Source organism: Drosophila ficusphila, unplaced genomic scaffold (genome assembly GCF_018152265.1).
Source record: "Drosophila ficusphila isolate 14025-0441.05 unplaced genomic scaffold, ASM1815226v1 contig_607, whole genome shotgun sequence".
Taxonomy (NCBI): Eukaryota; Metazoa; Arthropoda; class Insecta; order Diptera; family Drosophilidae; genus Drosophila; species Drosophila ficusphila.
In genome coordinates, this window is record NW_025064537.1 from 1,232,569 (window position 1) to 1,254,053 (window position 21,485).

At 39.0% G+C, this 21,485-nt stretch overlaps 1 protein-coding gene across 1 annotated transcript; it reads right to left on the reverse strand.

Moving 5' to 3' along the window:
• Positions 1-31: 31 nt before the first annotated feature.
• LOC108093516 (mucin-5AC) lies at positions 32-21,417 on the reverse strand. The gene is given in 7 exon segments (XM_017193608.2): positions 32-1,459; positions 2,258-2,425; positions 2,428-4,623; positions 5,137-5,217; positions 5,278-5,613; positions 7,143-7,680; positions 21,121-21,417. Coding segments are annotated over 6 exon segments (4,035 nt in total). The 5' UTR covers positions 7,231-7,680; positions 21,121-21,417; the 3' UTR covers positions 32-293.
• Between the last annotated feature and the right edge of the window lie 68 nt (positions 21,418-21,485).

Consider the following 21,485-nt stretch of genomic DNA (forward strand, 5'->3'; position numbering starts at 1 on the left):
TTCCTTTTGAAAGTTTAAACAAATTAATGTTTATTTAATATATATTTAATGTATTTCTTTGCTTATGGGTAACTTATTTGTGTATGTTATAAATGCCAAGTTAAAGATAAGTAAATCTATATTTTGTTATCGAAGAAATCAATATAATTTTCTATAATACATCTTATGATCTAGGGAAGCTCTAACCTACCCCTTAGTTATTTACTAGCTAAGGATTAGCATACAATTACGAACTTAACCTCTATACACTTCCGGGGAATTTCTGGGGAATTTACGATCTGGGAATATCTAAATTAACAGTCTAATGGGCCGCACTTGACGCCCACCTCGGTGCACTTGCATTCCAGGCACTGGCTGGATAGCTCCACGATAATCCGACCCACTCGATACATGCGACCGTAGATGTTGCAGCCCGCCAGTTTCAGCTGCCCGAGGGGATCATCGCCCCCCGGAAATCCTGCTCCTCCTCCTCCGCCGCCGGCAGTTCCTTCCCCAGAATTTGAGCTTGATTCCTGGCGATTATCCTCCGGGGATGTGGCAACTGCCGGTGGCGCACTTGTCGGCGGTCGTGTTGCATGTTGGTAATGGTGGAATTGCTGCGGCGGCTGCTCATGTTGCTGCTGCTGTTGCTGTTGCTGCTGCTGCTGCTGCTGCTGCGGTTGCAATCGGTGTGGTCTTACCTCATAGCTGGTATCCATGAAGGGCAATTTGTCGAACGGCGAGTTTAAAAATGGATGCAGAGTGCTCTTCGTTGTTGTGGGCTGCACCGTGGTTGTTGTTGCAGCCACTGATGATGTTCCTAGTGGTGCTGATGTAGCTGATGTTGCTGGTGGGGCTGGTGGTGCTGGTGGTGCTCTGGTGGTTGCCACTGTATTTTGCCGTCGCGTGGCATTCTGGACCTTACGTCTATTGCCGCTGGTCTGTTTGTTTTTCGTTTTGCTGCTTCCCTTTTTGGACGGGGCACGTGTTGTTGAAGTTGTCCTACCTGCGGTCGATGTTGCAGGCGTGCTTGTTGCTGCTGATGTTGTTGCAACAGTTGTTGTAGTTGTTGCTGGCGTTGCTGGTGTTGTTGAAAGTGCCGTTGGTAGTTGCTTAAATGCCGGCACTGTGCTGCTCATCACCTCTTCTTTCGACAACTCAACGCCGAGCAGCTCTTCCAAGAGCTTATCTAATTTATTGATTTCATATTTATCTATCAAGGGGGTTTCCTTTTCCGTTGTTGTTGTTGTTGTTGCTGCTGCTGCTGTTGCTTTTGTTGTTGCTGTTGTTACTGTGCTGCTGCTGCTGCTGGATGAGGATATCGAGGAGGTTGCGGAGGAGGAGTTACTAACACTGTAAGTGACGGTTTCAATATGCTCTTCAGCCGGCTTTTTGTTTGCCTTGTCAACGATTAATTCATCGAGATTGGGCGGCGGCTCTGTGTGGATGACATCCCTGAAGGGATCGGGTGTGGTGATTTCTGAAAGCAAGTGGAGAACAAGGGGAAATTTTCATTTAAATCTGGATAACAGTCATTGTCTCAATGTATTGCAATAAGCTCTATTCAAAAGTTAAATCGAAAGCTAAAGCAAGCAACTATAAAAATGTGTGTGATGTTGTACGCTTAGATTCCCGATAATCATTTATTTAAGCTATGCTGGCAGTTTATTTTTATTAGTTTAAAATATTTTATATATTTAAGTTTTCTAGCTTTTCATCTATTCTATACCCGCCTTATATACCCTTTTTTTTTTTAAGTTAATTTTGTTGTAATTTTAGTGAATATACTGGTATACGATTAATAGAATAAATATCCTAATATCGTTTTTTTTTAATGGAGGAATACTCTATATTGGTAAATATAAATTTTGTAAATAATATATGTGGCTTACCTATTATTTATTATCAATTGCTAATAGGGCTCACAAAAATACAAAACTTTTTAACTACTTTTTTACTGAGTGATATCTATGACAGTAATTGTAAATGAGAAAACTAAATGCATAATGCCACAAAAATGCCTAGCACCATTCTTTGTCTTCATAAGATAAATTTTGTCAGCTATAGGTACTTAGTACAGTCGAGTCCCGATAATTCGAAATGGCAAAGGATCACTTTTTTTAACGAATTAGACGGGAATTCGATTTATCGAGAGTTTTTTCAAGGGATTTTTTTTCAAGGGGACAGAATTTTTTACGAATTATCGCGATTTTCGATTTAGCGGAGTACGAATTATCGGGATTCGACTGTATTAGTAAAATAACGAAATCAATCTCACCTATCGAAGCAGTATCGTTTTGTTTCGCTCCCAATGTTGTGATATCGATAATGTGCTGCGTGGCATGGAAGCCATCCAGTAGTGGTCCGTTGATTCCACTGGAGGTGACGTGCTCCTGGAGGACTTCCCCGTCGATGACCAGTGGCTCCTTGGGCATGAATCCCCCTCGGTTTCGGTGGGCGGGGAGAACCCGTTGTGCGAAGGCGGCACCACCGGTGGATCGAAGTCAAAATTCACGTACGCAGCACTTCCCTCGTATTTCCCACCCACATGGACCACTGGTTCTGGAGCGGATTCCACGGCTGGCACTTCCACATTGAACTTGTACTTGTAGGAAGCTTGATCTGGCTGGGATTGCGAAAACATAGCCACCGAATCGTCAAGGGATTCGTAGCCGACCACGTCCATTTTATCGGTGGCAACCTTCTGCTGGTAGAAATTCTGGGGATACTTCTCCTTGGGAACCGTATCCACCGCATCGGTTGGCAGAAAAGGTATTATCTTCAGGTTGGGAAGACTGGGTGGCAAGGTGGGTTCACCATTTGTTTCCAGGGGCTCAGCTTCCAAAATACTCGGGTTGGTTTTAATCACCAGAGGTTTCGGGGTGCTTGTGATGTAAGGTTTGGGTTTTGGCTTAAATTTTGGTTTTCCAGTGGTTCGAATGGTGGTTATTGTTGTTGTAGTGGTTGTTGTTGTAGTTGTTGGTTTTGGAGTGGTAGAAATCGGAGTTGTGGGTTTTTGGGTGGTTGGTTTTAGAGTAGTGGGTTTGGGAGTTGTTGGCTTAGAAGTTGTGGATTTCGGAGTGGAAGGTTTCTGGGTTGTGGGTTTTCTTGTTGTGGGTTTCACTGTGGTTGTAGTTTTCCTTGTGGTCTTCGGCTTGGGCTTCACTGTGGTACTCGGTTTCAGTGAGGTTTTCACAGTGGTGTCCAGTGTTGTTCTCTGAGTGGTGGTAGCACTTGGCCTCTCTGTGATCTTAGCCACTGTGCCATTGACCCGCTTATCCGCAGTTCTGAAGGTCACCGGTTGACCATATTTGCTGGTCACCACCAACATGGGTGGTGTCACCGTGAGGTTGGCCAGCTTCGAGTTGATTCTGGTGTGAACGGGCTTGGAACTCGGCAGAGGTCTAAACATGGGTGGTGCATGCACAGTGGTTGGTCGTTCAGTGGTTGTGGTGGTGGTCGTCGTAGTCTGATTCAGTGGCTCCTCGAGAATCCCAGACAGCCCATCCATCAAGGCGTTGAACAAACTGGGTTCCTCTTTCTGAGGAGAAACCACTTCAGTGGCTGGTGTTGGCCAAATTCCGGCATTTGCCAAGTTAATCTGTTGCGCCTCCGCTGGCAGTTCACCCACTGCCATTTCCCCATTGTCCAACTGCTCATCGAAATCCTCGGCAATCCGTTTTATACTGTTGGTTGAAGGTTTAAGTTCTTCTGGTTGGTTTAAGGTGGTACTACTCTCTAAATAGGCTTCGGTTTTGGGATTCAAATCATCCTCATCTGGACCGAGTAGTATGTCCATCCAAGAAAGAGTGTTCTTAACCGTTGTGGATTCTGGTTGCCTAATCTGTTCCTTATCGGTTGTTTCTGTACTAGGTCCTAATAGCAAATCCAGAAAACTCAATGCCGTTGTGCTGCTCACTTCTTCACTGGATTCAGTTCGCATTTGAGGTGGAGCTTGGGTGGTTCTTATACCCACTAAATCCAGATTGTTGGCCAACATCTTGTTGTTGTTACCATCTATAAACTCAAGACCCTCGCGAAGGGTGTCCATAATGCTCTTTTCGCTACTGGCCTCCAGGGGATTCCCCATCGCAGCTCTCGTGGGATGACGATCATGGGGATATCTCTCTGCCATCGAATTTTGTGGTAATAAACCTCCTCCCTCCTGCGGATCAGGTTCATCCTTCCCAAAGAGCATGTTGTACAGATTGAACTGCCGGGAGTTGTGTGATCTGCGGTAATCCCGCTGACTGCCACAGTCGTAACTCGATGGACAGCACTGACCCTTCGGCACCACCGGAATGCAGTTCTTCAGAGCAGGGGAGCACTTCTTAGGAGCACACCTCCGGGTTCCCCGAATGCAGAAGCAAATGTCACAGGGTCTGTCCGCATCCGATCGCATCTTCTGACCCTCCGCGTAGAACTGCGATCCCACAGTGCAGCCTCGATTGCGCTGAAGGCGCTGCGACATCCGCTGGAAGTGCTTGTTCGAGTTCTTCCTGTAGCGCACCTCCTGCGAGGACTTCCCCGAGGTCTTGCTGCTGCAATCGTACCTCACGGGGCAGCAGGTGGAGTCCACGAAAATGGGTTTGCATCCCTCCACAGGCAACATGCACTTCGGCTTCACGCACTTTTCCGTTCCACCTGTTTGTTTAATTAAAGAAAAATGATCAGTTAAAATAAATTTTTTTTTATAAAAACATGCAACAAACTTGGAAAAATTGTTTTTATAAGCCTTACATTTAAGAAATTTAATGTACTGTCTATTTCAATATAATTCCTTTATTAATAGCTATGCATTTCGTAAAGTTAATTTAATTTAACTTGCAGTCTTTTAATAGATCAATAAATAAATAATATCAACGTAAAATAAATATTGTTATGATAGCATATTTTATTTTCGAACAATAAGTAGAGGGCTTAATTTACCTTACCTTTATTCTCTAATTTAAGATCTTTTAAAATATTAAAACAATGGAACTTAACTTCTTTAACCTGCCTTCGAAATAGTTGTATTGTTAAAAAGCAGGAATAAGAAAGTTTTCGATATACCTTATCTAATTCAAATCTTTATCAACCCGTAAATTATAAATAATTTATATTAAATCTTTATAATAAGTATGGTATGGTACCTATACTATTTATCTTTAAACTCACCTATGCAATAGCAGTAACTGCACAAATTCGATGATGACATAGCAGATCCCGACTTGTAAACAGTTCCGTTTTTCACACAAACTGCAACCAAAATAGTCGATTTAAAGAACAATCCTCCGATAAAATGTATGAGTTACTCACCAAAAAGATCGGTATCGGAATCATCGGATCGTCTTTGCAGCATGTTATCGTTTACCACGCGATCGATGGACTCCCTTTCGTAGTGATCCAAATACGCGATGATGCGGCGCTTGGTGGGAATCTTGTAGAAGGCATCCAATCTAGCGCAGGAAAGATATGGGCAGCAGGTGCTCTTCTTCTGGACCACCACACATCCTCTGGGCGGAGGCATCGGCATTTCGGGACAAACCTTCAGTCGACACACGAGTGTCTTTCGATTACATTGGCAATTCAGACACTTCTCCATGCTAGGAACCACCGACTTGTCCGCAAACCAAGTGCCATTGTGATGGCAGCCTAAGGCGAATTAAAATACAAATCAATCAGAGTTTTATCTTGTTATCCTATAGCTACCATAGAAACGCTGAACTTTGCCTAGGGTTCTGTTTTAATAGTATCTTATGGCTTTTTTTTAATGCAAATCCACTTAATACAATTTGTTTTTAACTACATATATTCAAAAACCAATCGAATGATTAATCGAATAAAATTGCTGTGGTTCATAAACTACATCTGCAATAAAAAGAATTTATAGCTCTATAAACTTTTCTTTATGATAGGTATTTTAAATAGTAAACCAAATTCTGAATTCAATATGCTCGAAGTTTATTGGTTTTAAACTAAAGTGCCCAATAAATGCGATTGGGGTAATTGTTTAGTTTTTCGTAGTGGAAGGAACAGAAGGATTCGATGCATTCGATGGCGTATCCTACATGAAATTGCCTTTGCTTCATGAATTTCAGTTCTGCCCTTTGGGGATTGTTGAATTTAGAGGCTCATGCTCCCCAACTTGTCACTTCGGTGGGTGAAACTGCGATTCTGATTGACTTTTGAGCCAGAGACCCGCCATCTATCCATTGTGAAGCTCTGATACGGAGCCAAAAAAAGTCGCTGAGGGGATTGCAAGCCAGATGCCGTGATGTTAGTCACTCTGCCCTCGGGTTTTGTCCGCTGGGACTCATGTGTGGCAGTTTGAAAGGGTATCCTTGAACTAGCAGGACTCCAATTCTGTCCGAGATTCAAATTGAATTGCGGTGACCACATGCCGCTTGATTGGAATAATAATTGATGTGTAACAGCAGGAACCTAACAACTTCTTGTGGTCAAGTGGGCGTTAGTTTTGTAGTTTGTTTAAAAACTATGTTTTGTGTAACGAGATTTAGGTATCTCGGGGGAAAAGTTTTTTATTGTATAAAAATAGCTGTGGGAAGTATAATTCACAGCTCACTTTTAAGGTATTAGCTTCTAAAATTGTTGGTTATCCGTTTTTAAAAATCGGTAAAGTATATTCTTCTTGTTTTATTACTCTGCTCCCTGATAACTTATAAATTTTATTGCAGAATTAATTCAAACAAGAAACATCAATGCCAATTTAATGATAAGAAAATCCTGCAAGTAGTTTTGAAACATTTACATCGGTTTTAAAAGTTAACTAACTATTTAATTAGTAACAGTGATAAATAATTTCATTGTTTTTAAGATTGTAGGGTAATATAATTTTGTTGATGACAAAGGTAAATAGGATAACTCTGGTATTACGACATATAACATCTTCCAATTATTTATATAACCGTGGTCTTCAATAATTTTTAGTTTTTCCCAGCGGCGTTCCCCTCAAACTAGACTCATAATCCTGACAAATGAACTCAAAATATTCGACACTGAATTTTCCGCTTCACCAGCGACTTTTCCGTTGCTCAGCCAAAAACCGTAGACTCAACATAGAGCTCACCCATTGCCACACATTTCACAGACATTTGCCGCTTCTTAGCTTTTCCAGCTGCAACTCCCCAGCAACTCCCCAGCAAGCCATCTTCTGTACTCACCTGTGTTCGGTGTGATAAATGCATCCAGCTGTGCGGTCCAGAGGAGCAGCAGAGCCGCCGATAAAACGCTGACTAAGCGCGGAGTCATCTTCGCTTTATTCCCGTTGCGTGGATGCCGCCGAAGAGCATGAATAATGCAGCAGAGCCGACTTTGGATAGGAGGTTGGTCCCCCCACTCCAACTACTCCCCTTTGGTGTATCTTATATATATATATATATAAGTTTGTATATATATATAGTAGTTATCTGGCAGGGCCACACTCTGAACCGACTTGTCTGCCGAAGTCCAACTCTAATGCTCCGAATGTGTGTCACGCAGAGGCAACTTTCGAATGACAGCGGCCAACGGTGCGCATGCCCATTTGGCTGGGGCCAAATTAAGCCGAGCTGGAAATTACCCGCACAATTTGCTCTAACATTGCCACAGGTCGTCCCGTCGACTCGTCGCTCGTTGCCAAAGTTCTGCCACACTTTTAATGAACCATAGATACGTAGACGCGTCGGTCGAAATGGAAAATTCGCCTCGTTCGCTTCGCAGCTGCAAAGATGGGAAAAGCGGGGAAAAAGATGTGGGTAAGTGGCGGTCATTAGTGGTACGTTGTTGGATAATGTTGGCACAGCCATGCAACAGGTTGCCGGGGCCAACTACTTTATTTGAATAAACTTCGCAGCGAGCCAAATTAACTTGGCTTCGCACTACAAGATGTGCTACAGATTGAAGAGATTAGGTAAGAAATCTTAAACAAACAACTAAGGTAAAAGCTCGTGTTGGTTTAGACAGGGTCAAGAACTTGTATACTTGAGTAAGTAAGCCAGGTTCTTATACAAACAGAACATAAACTGCTCATAAAACAAATTAAGCAATTAAGTTAACCAGAGCAGATCTTGAATTCAGCCAAGTTAAACAAATAAATGAAATTGTAAAATAAAAATGATAATTCTAGCTTACATCCGTTTTTTTTAAATTATTATATTATATTATTTATATTTTCATAGTTTATAAATCTTTAAATGGAAAGTGGGTTTGAAATACTTAACCTTTCATAAATCAAACTAACCAACGTTGTTATCAATCCACTGGATTAAAGGCTTAAATAGTAAATTCACTTAAAGCGATTTCTATTTCGATATCTTTAGCTTTCCATTCTCACTTAATCCCCTGCAAACCTTGTTAAAAAGAAGAAGTATCTGAACACGAAACAGATCTCTCAGTATTTCCCCGTTAATTCCCCAATAACTTCACACAACTTTATCGGTTTGTTTATCCATTTTCCCCAGCAGCTCGAGAGCTTGGCATAAATACTCACACGGAAATGGGCCAAACGCAAATGCTGCCAAAATCCATCAATAAATACACAAATAGAGGCGGCAATGGAGCCTCAGTGACACCGAACCGCAGTCATAAATAATATCACTCAAAATGAGAGAGGTGCCCGAAGAACTGGTCTGGCCGAAGAAAAGCTCCGTCGCAAGAACTCACTTCACACTCCTCAAAGTCTTCGGCCAGACGAGAGTTGCATGCAAACGCAACAACTGGAAAACAGCCAAACAAACAAACACGAAAGTCAAATAGATTCTGGCGAATGGCGGTCATTGCCAGCGAAGGATCCACCGACCGCCAGACTTCTGGCCACCGACTCGGCCAAGAATCATTCCCACTGCCACGGGCAACAACCAAGAGCCAACAGCTAACAGCAAAGAGCCAACTAACCACACACAACAACCCGGCTAACAACAAACTACAATGTTGTCCACCGACCAGCCAACCACTCAGGAGAACTGGCCACTGCAGCCACTTTCATTAAGAACGTGATTAGCAGCGAAACTCACTGGCATGCAAATGCAAACGAAAACTCAGCACAGAACACTGCAGGATTTCTGCCATAGAAGAAGCTTAGATACCCTGGAAATCCATAAGGAGATGGTTGTAAATTTAAGTCCGAGGAAAGCTATGAACATTTAAAACAGTTGAGAAATAAATTAACCAGCTACTAAGATAATACTAAATGGTATTATGAGTGCTCTAAAATAATACAATAAAAAATTAACTAAAACCAAGTTGAATAAAAATAGAATAACATGATATATTTTAAAGATCACTATCAATATGAATCAATAATCAAAATGAATTGAAAATTTACTGTTCAAGGAATTTGGCACTGTTGGTTGTACAAAAATTGTAATTTGTAAGGTTCGGTAAATTAAGTAAATTTAGCTATAATTGTAATTCAACATTATTGTATTTGGTATTAAACTATTATAAATATAGAAATTTTAGGAACAGAGAAAGATATAGTTTTTGAGTATGCATCGTAATTTTAAAACGCTTATTCTGCATTTTAATATGAGAAAAAACTCCGCAGTATTTTGTAATTTACAATAATTTGAATATACGTAATTTTCACAACTTGGTTCTTATATAAAACAATAGTTATTCTTAGGAATCTTACAAACTTTTAAACTTGGTTCTTAAAATATTTTAATTAAATTGGTTTGATCTACAAAATATGTTCATTAATGTATACAAATAACTCACGCGGCGTAAGATTTATTTAAGGTGCTTATTTTATAACCAGGAAAAGCCATCACCGAGCTAGAATACCCCAGTGGATGGCAGCTTGGGTGCAGTGAGCTTCCTCGCTTAATTGGAGCTCTCTTTGCATACTGGAATGGCGGGTCCATCTTTTGGCCTTGCACAATTCAGTCGCAGTTGGTTCTCATGACAACTTTTAATCAAGTCATTATCTGAATGCCAGGCTACGGGAGATCTGTGCTGGAGAAACTTTCACGGGGAACGAAAAAAAAAAAAAAACAAAAAAAGCAGAAGTCACAGAATAATTCCAAACGGCAAGCACCGAAAAGAATTTCGGTTTCACACAATAAATCAGCGGCAGTTGACTTTTATTTTGCTTTGGCTGGCTCTGCTTTTAATTGAGAGCCACTTGAGGCTCATTTGCATGCCAGCCCCGTGTACTTGGCCATGAAAATTGAGGCTTAGAACTTGGGAAACTTCGGCCTGCAGTTGAAATGGATGTTCAAACGGTTGAAATGGATGGCGGGGAAAGCTCTCTTTCGCTGATTTTGGCCCAGGGCCTGAAATTGCAGCTGGTGAAAACCGCCAGCTTAATTACGGATTTTCCGAAAGCGATTTGCATCGGGGCCTGGCCAACATATAATTCCATTCCATAATTTCCTCGGAGGAAATCCAGCTTGCCACGCACTCGCAGATAATATCGAGAATCTCCCCGGGTGAACCACTACTATATACATATATTTAGAACGTGTGTAAGCCCGGTCGCCTCACAAATAAATTACAGTAATTACACGGCAAAGACAAAACCAAACCAAACCAAATAGAACCGAGGCGAAAGAAAGCGAGGCTGTGGGAGCAAATGCCACTCAGGTGTCCGAGCCAACACAACACAACACAAGAACCTCTATAATGGGGCCAAGCAATTACGCCCAGACAACTTTATTTATATACCTACACTTTTTTTGTGGCTTCACCATGCACTGAGCGAAATTAATCAAGCGATTTATTGGTCTGCCCCTGGGGTTTCGAGCGAAAGTGTTTAAATTAAGAAGTCCCCGATTGCCCGATTAGTTAATCACAATGAAGAGTTCGCTTGATGGAGTCAACCCAGTTTTCGGGGCCTTCGAAGAAATTAAAAGTTTTTAGGGTTTCAGTTTCATTAACCCAGATGGAAGGGTTTGTAAAGAAGTTACTTGACAATGGATTTAGGAGAACCACCAACGAACTGTAAATTAAGGATTTTAGAATTTCTCCATTGAAATCAAGCCCACTGAACTTTGGCAATCAATTCATTTAGAATAAAAAAACAGTAATAAAACAATCATAATACCGTTTAAAAGTTTGCAGTTAAGTTATTAACTATTTGAAAATATGTGAAAATATTAAAGGAGGATGTAAATATTATTCATGAGAAAATATGAATTCAATATCGTTTCATTTTATTTATGAGCTAAAATTGTTATTATAATTTTTGCTTAAATTGGAAACATAATTATTTTGTAAAACGTATATCAAGTTAAGCAAAGGAATGCAAGCTTCATGGAAAAATCATAAATAATATATTTTAAAACAATAAATAATTTGAATGCAAGTTCCCACACATTAACCCAAAAATTAAATCAAATTCTAGTTTCCCTGCCGCATGTAACATCTTTGTTCAGCCAAAGTGAAGATACACATGTTCGGCATAGAAATCAACCCAATTAACTAGTTCGACTGTCCCGAATCGCCACAAAGCCACTTGTCTGACAATAAATTCGCTATTTGAGCCAAAATAGCGCTCGCAGTGGAAATGTAGCCGTGACATCGATTCGGCAACAATAAAATTGGGTATTGAGCATTCGCATCTGATAGATACTTTGTTGGCTATTTCGACCGACCAAACGACCGAGCGACTGAGCGTTTGACACAGTAGCAACGCCCCACTGACAGATTTATTTATCTGGCTTTTCGGGAAGGCGATGGAGAGCACTCCCTCCATATTTGGACGTTGATTTGTGAAAGGCGAAAAGCAAAATCGAAACTCGAGTGCAACATTTTGCGTTGTTTTCTCGGCCAGGTCTCTGTTTTGTTTTGTGACTACTGGGCATATTTTTGGGCGCATTCTAAACTTATAATTTGTAACAACTTTCACCGGGCGATCGTGGCGAGCACAACTAGCACTTAGGATTATGTAAATCTCGCCCAAGCAGAAAATCCAATAACAATGGCAGCTCCGATGAAAAAGAAGGAGGAGGCGGAGGTTCCGATGGAAAGAGAAACACTGCGCCCGAGATTCAGATCTGGGCCTATTTTCACTTTTGCAAATTGTCTTAGAACACGGAACACGAATAGAAATCGAAGTCAGTGCGAGTCAATAAGCGATCATTGTGAATTAAAACGTGAGCATGACTACTACACTGGTCAGCAAAAATCAGTTGCTTGATCCCATTCTTCTTGGTAGAATAAACAAGGCCTACATGTTATTTACTTTTAAAGGTATTTCAAGACCAGTTAAAGAAACTGAGACCTTATTATCTTTACAATTAAGCACGTTTAAGTTGTTTATTAATTTTAGTTGTTCTCCCAAAATATAATATGTATAATATAGATATTTAAAGTGATTTTATGATAATATTACTTACCACACAAACATTTATTCTGTTACCTTTCAACGGACTTTCTGTTTTTTCCTCCTGATTATTTTAAATAATTATTTAATTTCTACTATCAATAGTGCGTATAACAAAAGAACAAACGATAAGAACATTAACTACTTAAAGCAATAATTGGCATTCAAGTGTAAATCGTCTTTCCTCTCTCAACAGTTTGTAATACTTTTAATAACCACATTTGCATACAAGCTCATATGAGCGGCTTCATCATAGAGTGAAATTTGTGTCATCATAATTGAAGAATGCCAACACGCTTCAACATCAGTTTCACAGCAAGAAAATAAATTTGGCAATACTCGAGCCATTGAAATTATTCCAGCACAAAGCACATGCCAAGCTACTCTACTCTAAAAAAGAAAAAAAGGCAAGCAAAAAACCTGACTTACAGACTGTCAGAGCCATCAACATGTGTGGCTCATTAAATATGCTGCGAACACACAACAAGTACAAGAAAAGCAGCCGAGAGCGAAGGAGTTGAACAATTTTCATGTCCAACTCCATTGATGCGACTTCGTCTTCTGGCAATGCACAAGAAAAAAATCTGTATACTTATGTATAGAAATTTATCAGAGGGAATATTTTACGTTCCCTGAATTTATTTTAATCTATTCCATTATTATAAATAATTTGTTCATAATCTAATCAATCAATTTATGTGGAAGTAAATGAATTGTGGTTGAAGCATGTTGCTAAAATGTAAAATGAAATTTAAAGAATTGTAAAACTAAATAAAACAAGTATATTTTTTTTAAATAGAAACAACCAGTAAAAACTTTTTCAAATCTTTTCAAATTTATTTAGAAATTAATTAAACATTAAGGTTTAAGCAGCATTCTAGCTATTTTTAAAATATATTTTTTTCCATAATTGTATCTGTGTATAGTTCAATCCATTTCGAAACAACAGTGCATAAGCTTTTTTTAAAAGAATCATCAAAACAAATTTGTTACCTATACAAACTATAATAGTTCGAGTCTTGTTCAAATTGTTTTGGCCAGGTGTATCAATTCACCTCTCTCCCTGTCGGCAGACAAATGCCTGTCATTTAGTGGACTCCAAACATGTTCGACCTAGCCCCTTGAGCACCTGTACCCCATCCACCTGCGCCCCCTGCTTCACCTGCTCCACCTGCTCCCCCTGCTCCACCTGCTCCCCCTGCTCCACTTCACCTCCGTTCTTTTGCGTCCAACGATCGACGATCTGAAGGCAGCTTCCCGGCCCTGCAGCCAAAGTTATTAGAGCCGCGAGGGCTCAATAAATGGGCGTCGTTTATGCACCTCATCATCAGCGATTGCACAGATCGCAGTTCTGCTTTTTTTTGTTTTTGTTTTTTATTCACTCGCCTTCTTTTGTTGTTCGGCCAAGCGGAAGTTGTTAAATGAAAAGGCAGAAACAAGCATGAAATGGGAAGAGGTGTTGTGATCGCCTCCGCGGAACGAAGAGCAAATGCCCTCGACGGAAGCTCCTTCGGATGGTCTTGTCCTCAGCCAAGTTTGTGTTTGCAAGGTGGAGATGTCATGTAGTTTGAAGATTCCCGGAAAAAGTGATTTCGTTTGCTGGTCCTGGGAAAATGCAGCTATTATGCATAAAAATTTCAATAGTGATGCGTTCAGCGAAATGAATTTTATACAAATTTTTGTGGTATCTTAACCATATACAATAAAAATTATAGATTTTTTCAAATTTCAAAACTCTGTCTTATCTGCCTTAAAAAAAACTTAAAATTCAATGCATGTAAAATATTGATTTATAAAATATTTTCAAAACTCGAGTTAATACGTGTACATTTACCTATAATGTTCACATTATTTGTTTCAAAAAATGATAATACTAAAAAATTTTATGATCACAACGTGTACTTTATTTTAACTAAAATATTCTTTTCGTAATTTTTTGTCATTAGTTATCAAGTTTCCCCTACTCCCACCTGCATTCCTTTCATTCCAAGATCCCCAACGGGGTGGCTAATCCACGAGACTTCTTGGTACCATTAGTCATAAAATTAAATTGAATTTCTTTCGGCCAGTTGAATGAAGTAATAGTGAGCTGGTTAATTAGGAATGTCCAGAAACCGGCAGTTACATGCAGGTTAAACTTTAAGCCGGCGAGAGAGATAACTGAACGTGGAGCGGGTGAAAGTCAAGTCGAGTCGTCGTCTCCCGACATCTCCTTCACTCTAATGAAACTAGAACAAACGGCACGATTGTGGCAAATGGATAAAAAAAGTGCAGAACTGGGAAAGGTTTTTGTGTCGTCCAGCTAGCACCTTTCACAAAAGCCGAAACCATCAGCGAACCCACACCGAAATTGCCCCCAACAATGAACCGAAAGTTCTCAATACCCTTAAGTACTTATTGGCAAATTGATGTCGCGCTGTTCTGGTTTTATTGGAGCGTAAATGATCGGTTCGTGATTCGGCCAAAACGGCGCAATAAAATTGTCAACATGACAGGCTGCGATTAATATAGACTTCATATTTATAATGCATAAATCACCGGGAAGACGGAACGTGCGCCTTTGCCTTGCATTACTTTTCCCACAAAACTGAATGGCGCGACTCCTGGGGCGAATTCAAAATGCTTTGTGATAGAGATGCGATTCGAGATTTGTAGTATTAAAGAACCTAAAAACTATAATTTTAGAACGATTTATGAAATGAGGTTTCTACTTTCTTCATTACTCTCCTCTTTGCTAATAAATTATAATAATAAAATAATTTATTTTTGCTGGAGGAGCTTACTCTCATCGATTACAGTTTTAAGTAAATTAAAAGCTTTATAATTTTTCTATTTCCTCTCCATCTTTAAAAACTTAATAACACTTATTTTATTTGACCTATTGGATCTCAAATGTTTTTAGGCATTTTAAATACGAATAGATATACTATAATATATAAGATAATATTACATACTAAATGTCAGTTTATTACCTGAATGGATTTATATTTATGGTATTTAGTAAACCCCATTAGTGCTATAAAACACGATCGGAATTCCCTCGCTCGCTCACCTCTAAGCCAAAGCCAACGACCGGCCAGAGTTTGTGGCAAACTTGTTCTGACTTTTGTTACAATTGGTGATTCCTTTCTTTTTTATTCAGCTTTCTAGCGCTGTAAGACAATGCACCATAAAACTGCACTGCAGACCCGATCGCTGTTGTTGTTATACCCTTGCAGAGCAGAGGGTATTATAATTTCCGCCAGAAGTTTGTAACCCAATGAGGGAGACACCTCAGACCCAATAAAGTATGATATATATATTCTTGATCAGCTTCACAATCTGAATCGAAATATGTATGTACGTCTGTTCTCCTGTCCATTTCTACGCAAACTAGTCTCTTAGTTTTAAAGCTACCATGCTGAAACTTTTCCAAAAAATGTGTAGGTTTTGCATATGTTTTTGAACATATCGACTATTGATTTTTTTCCAGATGTTGTTTTTTAACTACTGTCGAATTTCGAATTAAATTTTATCATAGAAAATGGAATTAAAAAATATTTATACCTGTTGAATTAATCGGAAATAAATTTTAATATCACGTCGTTATAGCCTTGAATTAAAAAAATTTCATAAAAATCGGACAACTTTAACATTGTTTAAAGATTGAAAAACCTATATAGAATTAATGGAAATAAATTGATAACACCGTATTGTTTTTCATCAGACAAACATAATTTTTGGAATATAGAGTTTTCTAAAAATGGACATTATATTTAGCTCCCATATCAACAATCGTCGAGAATATAGACGAATAATTTTGTTCGACGTGTTTGATGACTGCAAGGGTATATAAGCTTCGGTTTTCCGAAGCTAGCTTCCTTTCTTGCTTTTTTTTTCATTTTGCCCACTTGGTTCCCACTCCACCCATTTCCATTTCAGTTGCCATGCAAATTTCAGACTGCGTTGTTGTTTTTCCATCTCGAATGTTTTCCTCTTTCCGGGCACATTTGTCAAGGTGTCTTGTAAACAAGGAACCCGAGAAACCCAAACCTAAGAACAGAGAACCCAGAACGAAGCACCGTTAGATCAGACGCTTATATAACGCATCGCGCCAACCGAATTTGTATGTTTTATTGGTTGGCTCTTTAGGCCATAAATGGTAGTGACAAAAGTCGGAATTTATGGCCCGCTGACAGTTCTGATAAATAACCCCAGGTCCCAGTTTGTCTTAGTGGCTTTGGGATACTGGATTTTGGTTCGGAATAAGGGGAATAGGGGAATAGGGCGTGTTGCAGGTGGGGAGGAAGCACCTAAGAGAGCCATAAAAAGTTTTATCTGCTGTTCTTGCAGCACTTCGTCGTGAGGAGCCTCGAGTTAATTAGCAGCGAATAAATGGCTTTTAAAATTCCTCCTCTTTCTGGCAGCAACCCGGGAATGCGTTTCGGAAAATGGGAAAATGTGGACCCACAGTAGCTGAGGAAAGTTCATGGCTTCACGTTTTATTTAGGCAAATTACAAAACACTCTTTGGAATGCTGGCCATTGTTTTGTGTTTAAAGGCTCTCGAAATGTTAGTATTTAACATTACAATCCAATCAGTATAATTTAACTGCTAAAACCATTAAAAGGAGTAACTTCGTAAAAAAAAAGTTAAATAATCTGCTTGCAGAATATTAATTACAACGAATTTTTCCAAATAAAAAGTAGTTGATAAGTATATTGAAAAATGTTTAAAAAATAAAAAAAAATCCTCTAGTTTTCTTATAAAAATCCTCCTAAAACTGGTTTGTGCACTCAACTGGAAATCCCAATACAGAAAATTAGTGTGAACTATGTATTTGAAAATGTTGTCCTTTAATTGAAAACATATTTCTGAGAAAATACCTTTAAAATCCTTAAAATATTTTACAAAAATCAAATAATATTTAATAACTTATCAAAATCGGAATATTTAATAATATAATAATAATATTATTAATAAATAATATAAATATTCGGATTTTGTTGAAAGTTGAAATGAAATGCTTATACTAATTTTCTGTGCAACCTTCTGATTTAAGTGGAGACACCAAAGAAAGAGATTCTTCCCTCATTAAAAGGTTATGAAAACTTGAAAGAATAATGCGGAACTATTTTATTTATTTCTGTGCATTCCTCTGATTCTCCCGATGTTGATCGGATAGTGGCGACACAAAAGAGACTCTCCTTATATGACCAGGCTCAGTTGGTTTGGTTTTTTCGCTGCCTCACTAATATTTGTGTGTGTGTATGTGCACTCTTTTCAGCTGGTTGCCTCACCGTTTTCAATATCAGATTACGTGCGGGCCATCTTTTGTTGTTGGCCGGCGACTGGGGGCTCTCCTTAAGTGCTGCAGCGCTTTTCGGCATATCAGATGTTGCTAATGCAGCTCAGCTAACTGTGGGCCTGGCCAAAGCGCTCCACTTGAAAGGAGAGCTTAGATACCAGATACAAGATACTTTTGCCGACCTTGAGATGGCCGTCGAAGCTCGGCTCCCGGCCCTGATAATCGGATTTGTGGCACACCCCGCTCTCCAAGATTATCGCCAAGTGCAAAGGGGCGTGGATAAATGACCAAAGGGCATCCAGGAAGTTAATTCGATATCAGATGGTTCTTTTATGGCACCTAGAATGCCTTTAACTTTTATAAGTTCATACATATATGTATGGTAAAATTACTAATTGATTTCTCTTTTATATTATTTATTAAAATCAACTTACATAAAATAAACATTTATTTCATCAAAACAGTATAAGTGCAGGATAATTCAGAGTTTTCTAGATTTAGTAATTTTTCCAATGATCTCTACTTTCTTTTTTACTTGATTGTCTTTTAATTGTCGCAAAACTGGCTGCAAAACTATTAATTCTAATAAAATCTTTAAGCAAATTAAACTACAATTGAATAAAGCTACAATATGTATTATAAATAAATAAGATTCAAATTCTTTTAGACAACGTTTTTAAAGTGCAATAAACTTGGCATAAACTATAACCTACAGCTCTAAGCTGTGTAATGTATTCCAACATCCAGTTAAAGTCTTAACATTGCCTAATGAAGCTTTCTTCCCGTCTGCGCCTTTTAACTTGTAGATTTTCTTCTTCATGTCTAGGGGTCTTTGAACATTACATTTTCAATTGCAGGCAATTAGCAAATTCTCCTTGGGTTCGCTTTAATGACCGTCTAGCGTAAAATGTCGTCTTATACTGGAGTTTTATAGCTTCCGCTTTGCATTATCAAATATTATTGGTGTTGTTCTACCGCTTCGTACAACGAACAACCTGCTTTTTGTCTTCTCTCCGTTTGCAATTGCATGTCGTCACGTCAAGATACAAGAAGTGGCAAGAAGAAGCCGGAGAATCGGCGCAGCAGCTGGTGGAAAAACCCTTGGCTATGGCTATCTAATGATGATCATTAGGAGCGGTACTGTAATCACACAGAAGCCAAACTCCCATCGAAACCTTAAGCCAGCTCTTCCATCTTCTTACCCAAACGCTTTTTGTCAACATGAAACGGTAATTTCTTCAACAAAAAATAACAACAACATCAGCGGCAGCAGCTGAGGAGCAACATATTACTCTCAACATTTGTACACGGAAAATAATGTTCTTACCAAAACAGAAAATCAACCTAACGGTATAGACATTAAATGTTTATTCTTAGTTAAGTGCCTATCATGAAATGATAATTTCCTAAACTAAACAGTTTTATCTCAACATAAAATAAATATATTACGTATTTATGAAAATTAAGAAAATATTTATAAAAACTAATGACAGTTAAATGCAGTACTTGAAAAATAAAAAGGAAATAACATAAATTTATTGTATAAAAAAATTTTAAGATGTGCTATAGAAATATCTTTATAAAACAAAAACTAATTGGTAAAGAAAATGATAACAATAGTAGGATATTATCAAAAATTCAACAAAAATATGTTCTAATCTAATTCTGAAGTAGTATTTTTCCTGAATATAAGATAACTGCAAATCGTGAACTAATCTATTTATGAGTACGTAATATAGCAAGGATTTGTATGGGATTTATGTAACCTAAATTCCAAGGTTGCGTTGTAAACTATCTTTTCCCGCAGTGTAATTAAAGCCAATGCAACCTACATTCTCTCCCTTGAATCCCCGCACTCTGCGACTCTTTCCCTTCTGGTTCCTCAGGTTTTTAAGCCATGAGTGCGTTTTTTGCGGCTGTGCGACCATTGTAACGGCTTTGATTAGTCTTAGGAAGTCGCCCAAGTTTTGTCTTTGCCGCGTTGAGCTCATCTTGCCCCAAACCCCCTCCTCTTTTCCGCCAGTGTGTCCCACTGATGCTACTTTTTCTTCGGTTTGTTTGCTGCTGCTGGTGTTTTAACAGTTAAACGCTTAGTTTACATCATTAGCATGCCGTTTCCAGATATTTTCTTCTCTTTTGACTAATAAATAAGCAATTTAGTGGCTGCGTCTTCTACTGTCGCCGTCTGTTGAGTTAATTGGTCTGCGCAAGATGGTAAGCATTATTTAATTTGCATAGATTTGCAGGGAATTAGAATCTTTTGATTACTTTATACAGTTGGAATTTCATTTGAGGTTGGAGAAAAGCCAAATAGTTGATTAAGAAGAAAGTGAATAACTCAATTGGAGATTTTACAGCACTCTTAGAAGTAGGTATTAATCACATCTTTCTAACAACTAAAAAAGAAAATTGGTGCATAAAAAAAATAACAGAACAAGTATATATTTATTAATTTTGTAATCTCATCTTATTTAATGTTTGATCTTGTTCATAGCAGTAACATGGAACATGGTTTTAAATAGCAAACAGAATTAAGAACTCATTAAATTGCTAATTAGTTACATAGAATATCTTTTTAAATAACAATCAGAACTAAGTATTTGATTATAATGTTAACTGTTTTTTAAAACAATAGTTATGCCAAAATGATTATCACTGACTTGTCTAAGCTCACTACTCATAAATATTTGAATTATTTTCCGCAGTCATTACACACTCCAGAAAGTTCGTCTTTCGCATGCGTTTGACTAAAATGAGTTTTCATGTTTCCCTTTACGCTTTGATAAATTCGCGAGCACGTTATCAAACTATTGTTATAGTTCTCCGCAGGGGAGAGAAATATTTATTAAATAAACCCCGGGCTCATTACGAGTCTCTTCCGAGAAACGAATTAAATTGTAGATGTTCTTGCGCCGCAGTCATTACACCGAGATTAACACACAGGAATCACTGTCTTTTGGCCAGTTCGTTGCCTGAGTCTTTCGTTTCTATGTGATTTCGCCTTTGTCTCCGTTTGCGCCGAAGAACGAGTGCACTGAAGCATGGACTTTCGGCTCCGACTGCAGGTTTGTATGTCTGTGTGTGTGTCTATTATGTATTTATTTATCTGGCCACCAACTCGGTGGGTTCTATTAACAATGTAAACAATACCGTTAACACGACACGACGCGTTTGGGAAAAGGCTTTTGGCAGAGGGAAGCAGATACACTCGCACACATGAAATGTGCCGCAAGAATTTGCCAAGTTAAGGAGAAGCCGACTTGCCAACTGCATATTTTAACCCCCCTCCCCATCCCTCCTCTCCCAAACTTCCCCCCTTTTAGCAATGCATCAAAGAATCGAACAACAAGAACAGCTACGTAAAAAAAAAGCGTGAAAAAAAGGCGACAGGAAAAACGGTTTGAGGAAAACACTTATTAAATTTTAGCATGCCCAATGTGTGGATAGAAGCGGCAGGGAGGTGCTAAAGAACCGCAACGACGACCACAACACTGCAACTGCAACTGGGAAGCGAGGCATTCCTGGAGTTTCCCGCAAGTTCACATACCTGTCTAAGGTGAGGTTTTCTTATATCCACTATTATGCGACGCACCGAAACAAAAATATTATATGACTCCACCGATTGCTGTTATTGCGTTTTGTTTGTTTGCTTATGCTTGCACTTCACCGCCACTCGAGGGTTCGATCATCCTTGACCACAAGAAGAGTCTTCGAGTCTACGAGTCTTCGAGTCTTTGAGTCTTCCCTTCTCCGAAGAAGAGTCTCTTTTTTTTCTTTTGTTGGTTACTAATTTATTACAGTCTCCGGACTCCGAGCGGTTTTCTCGTTCTGAACGCGTCGCGTGCTGCTTCCCAACTGAAACTCAGCAACAAGTTCGAGTTGCTTTTAAGAAAAAGCATTCGAAAGAAAGTT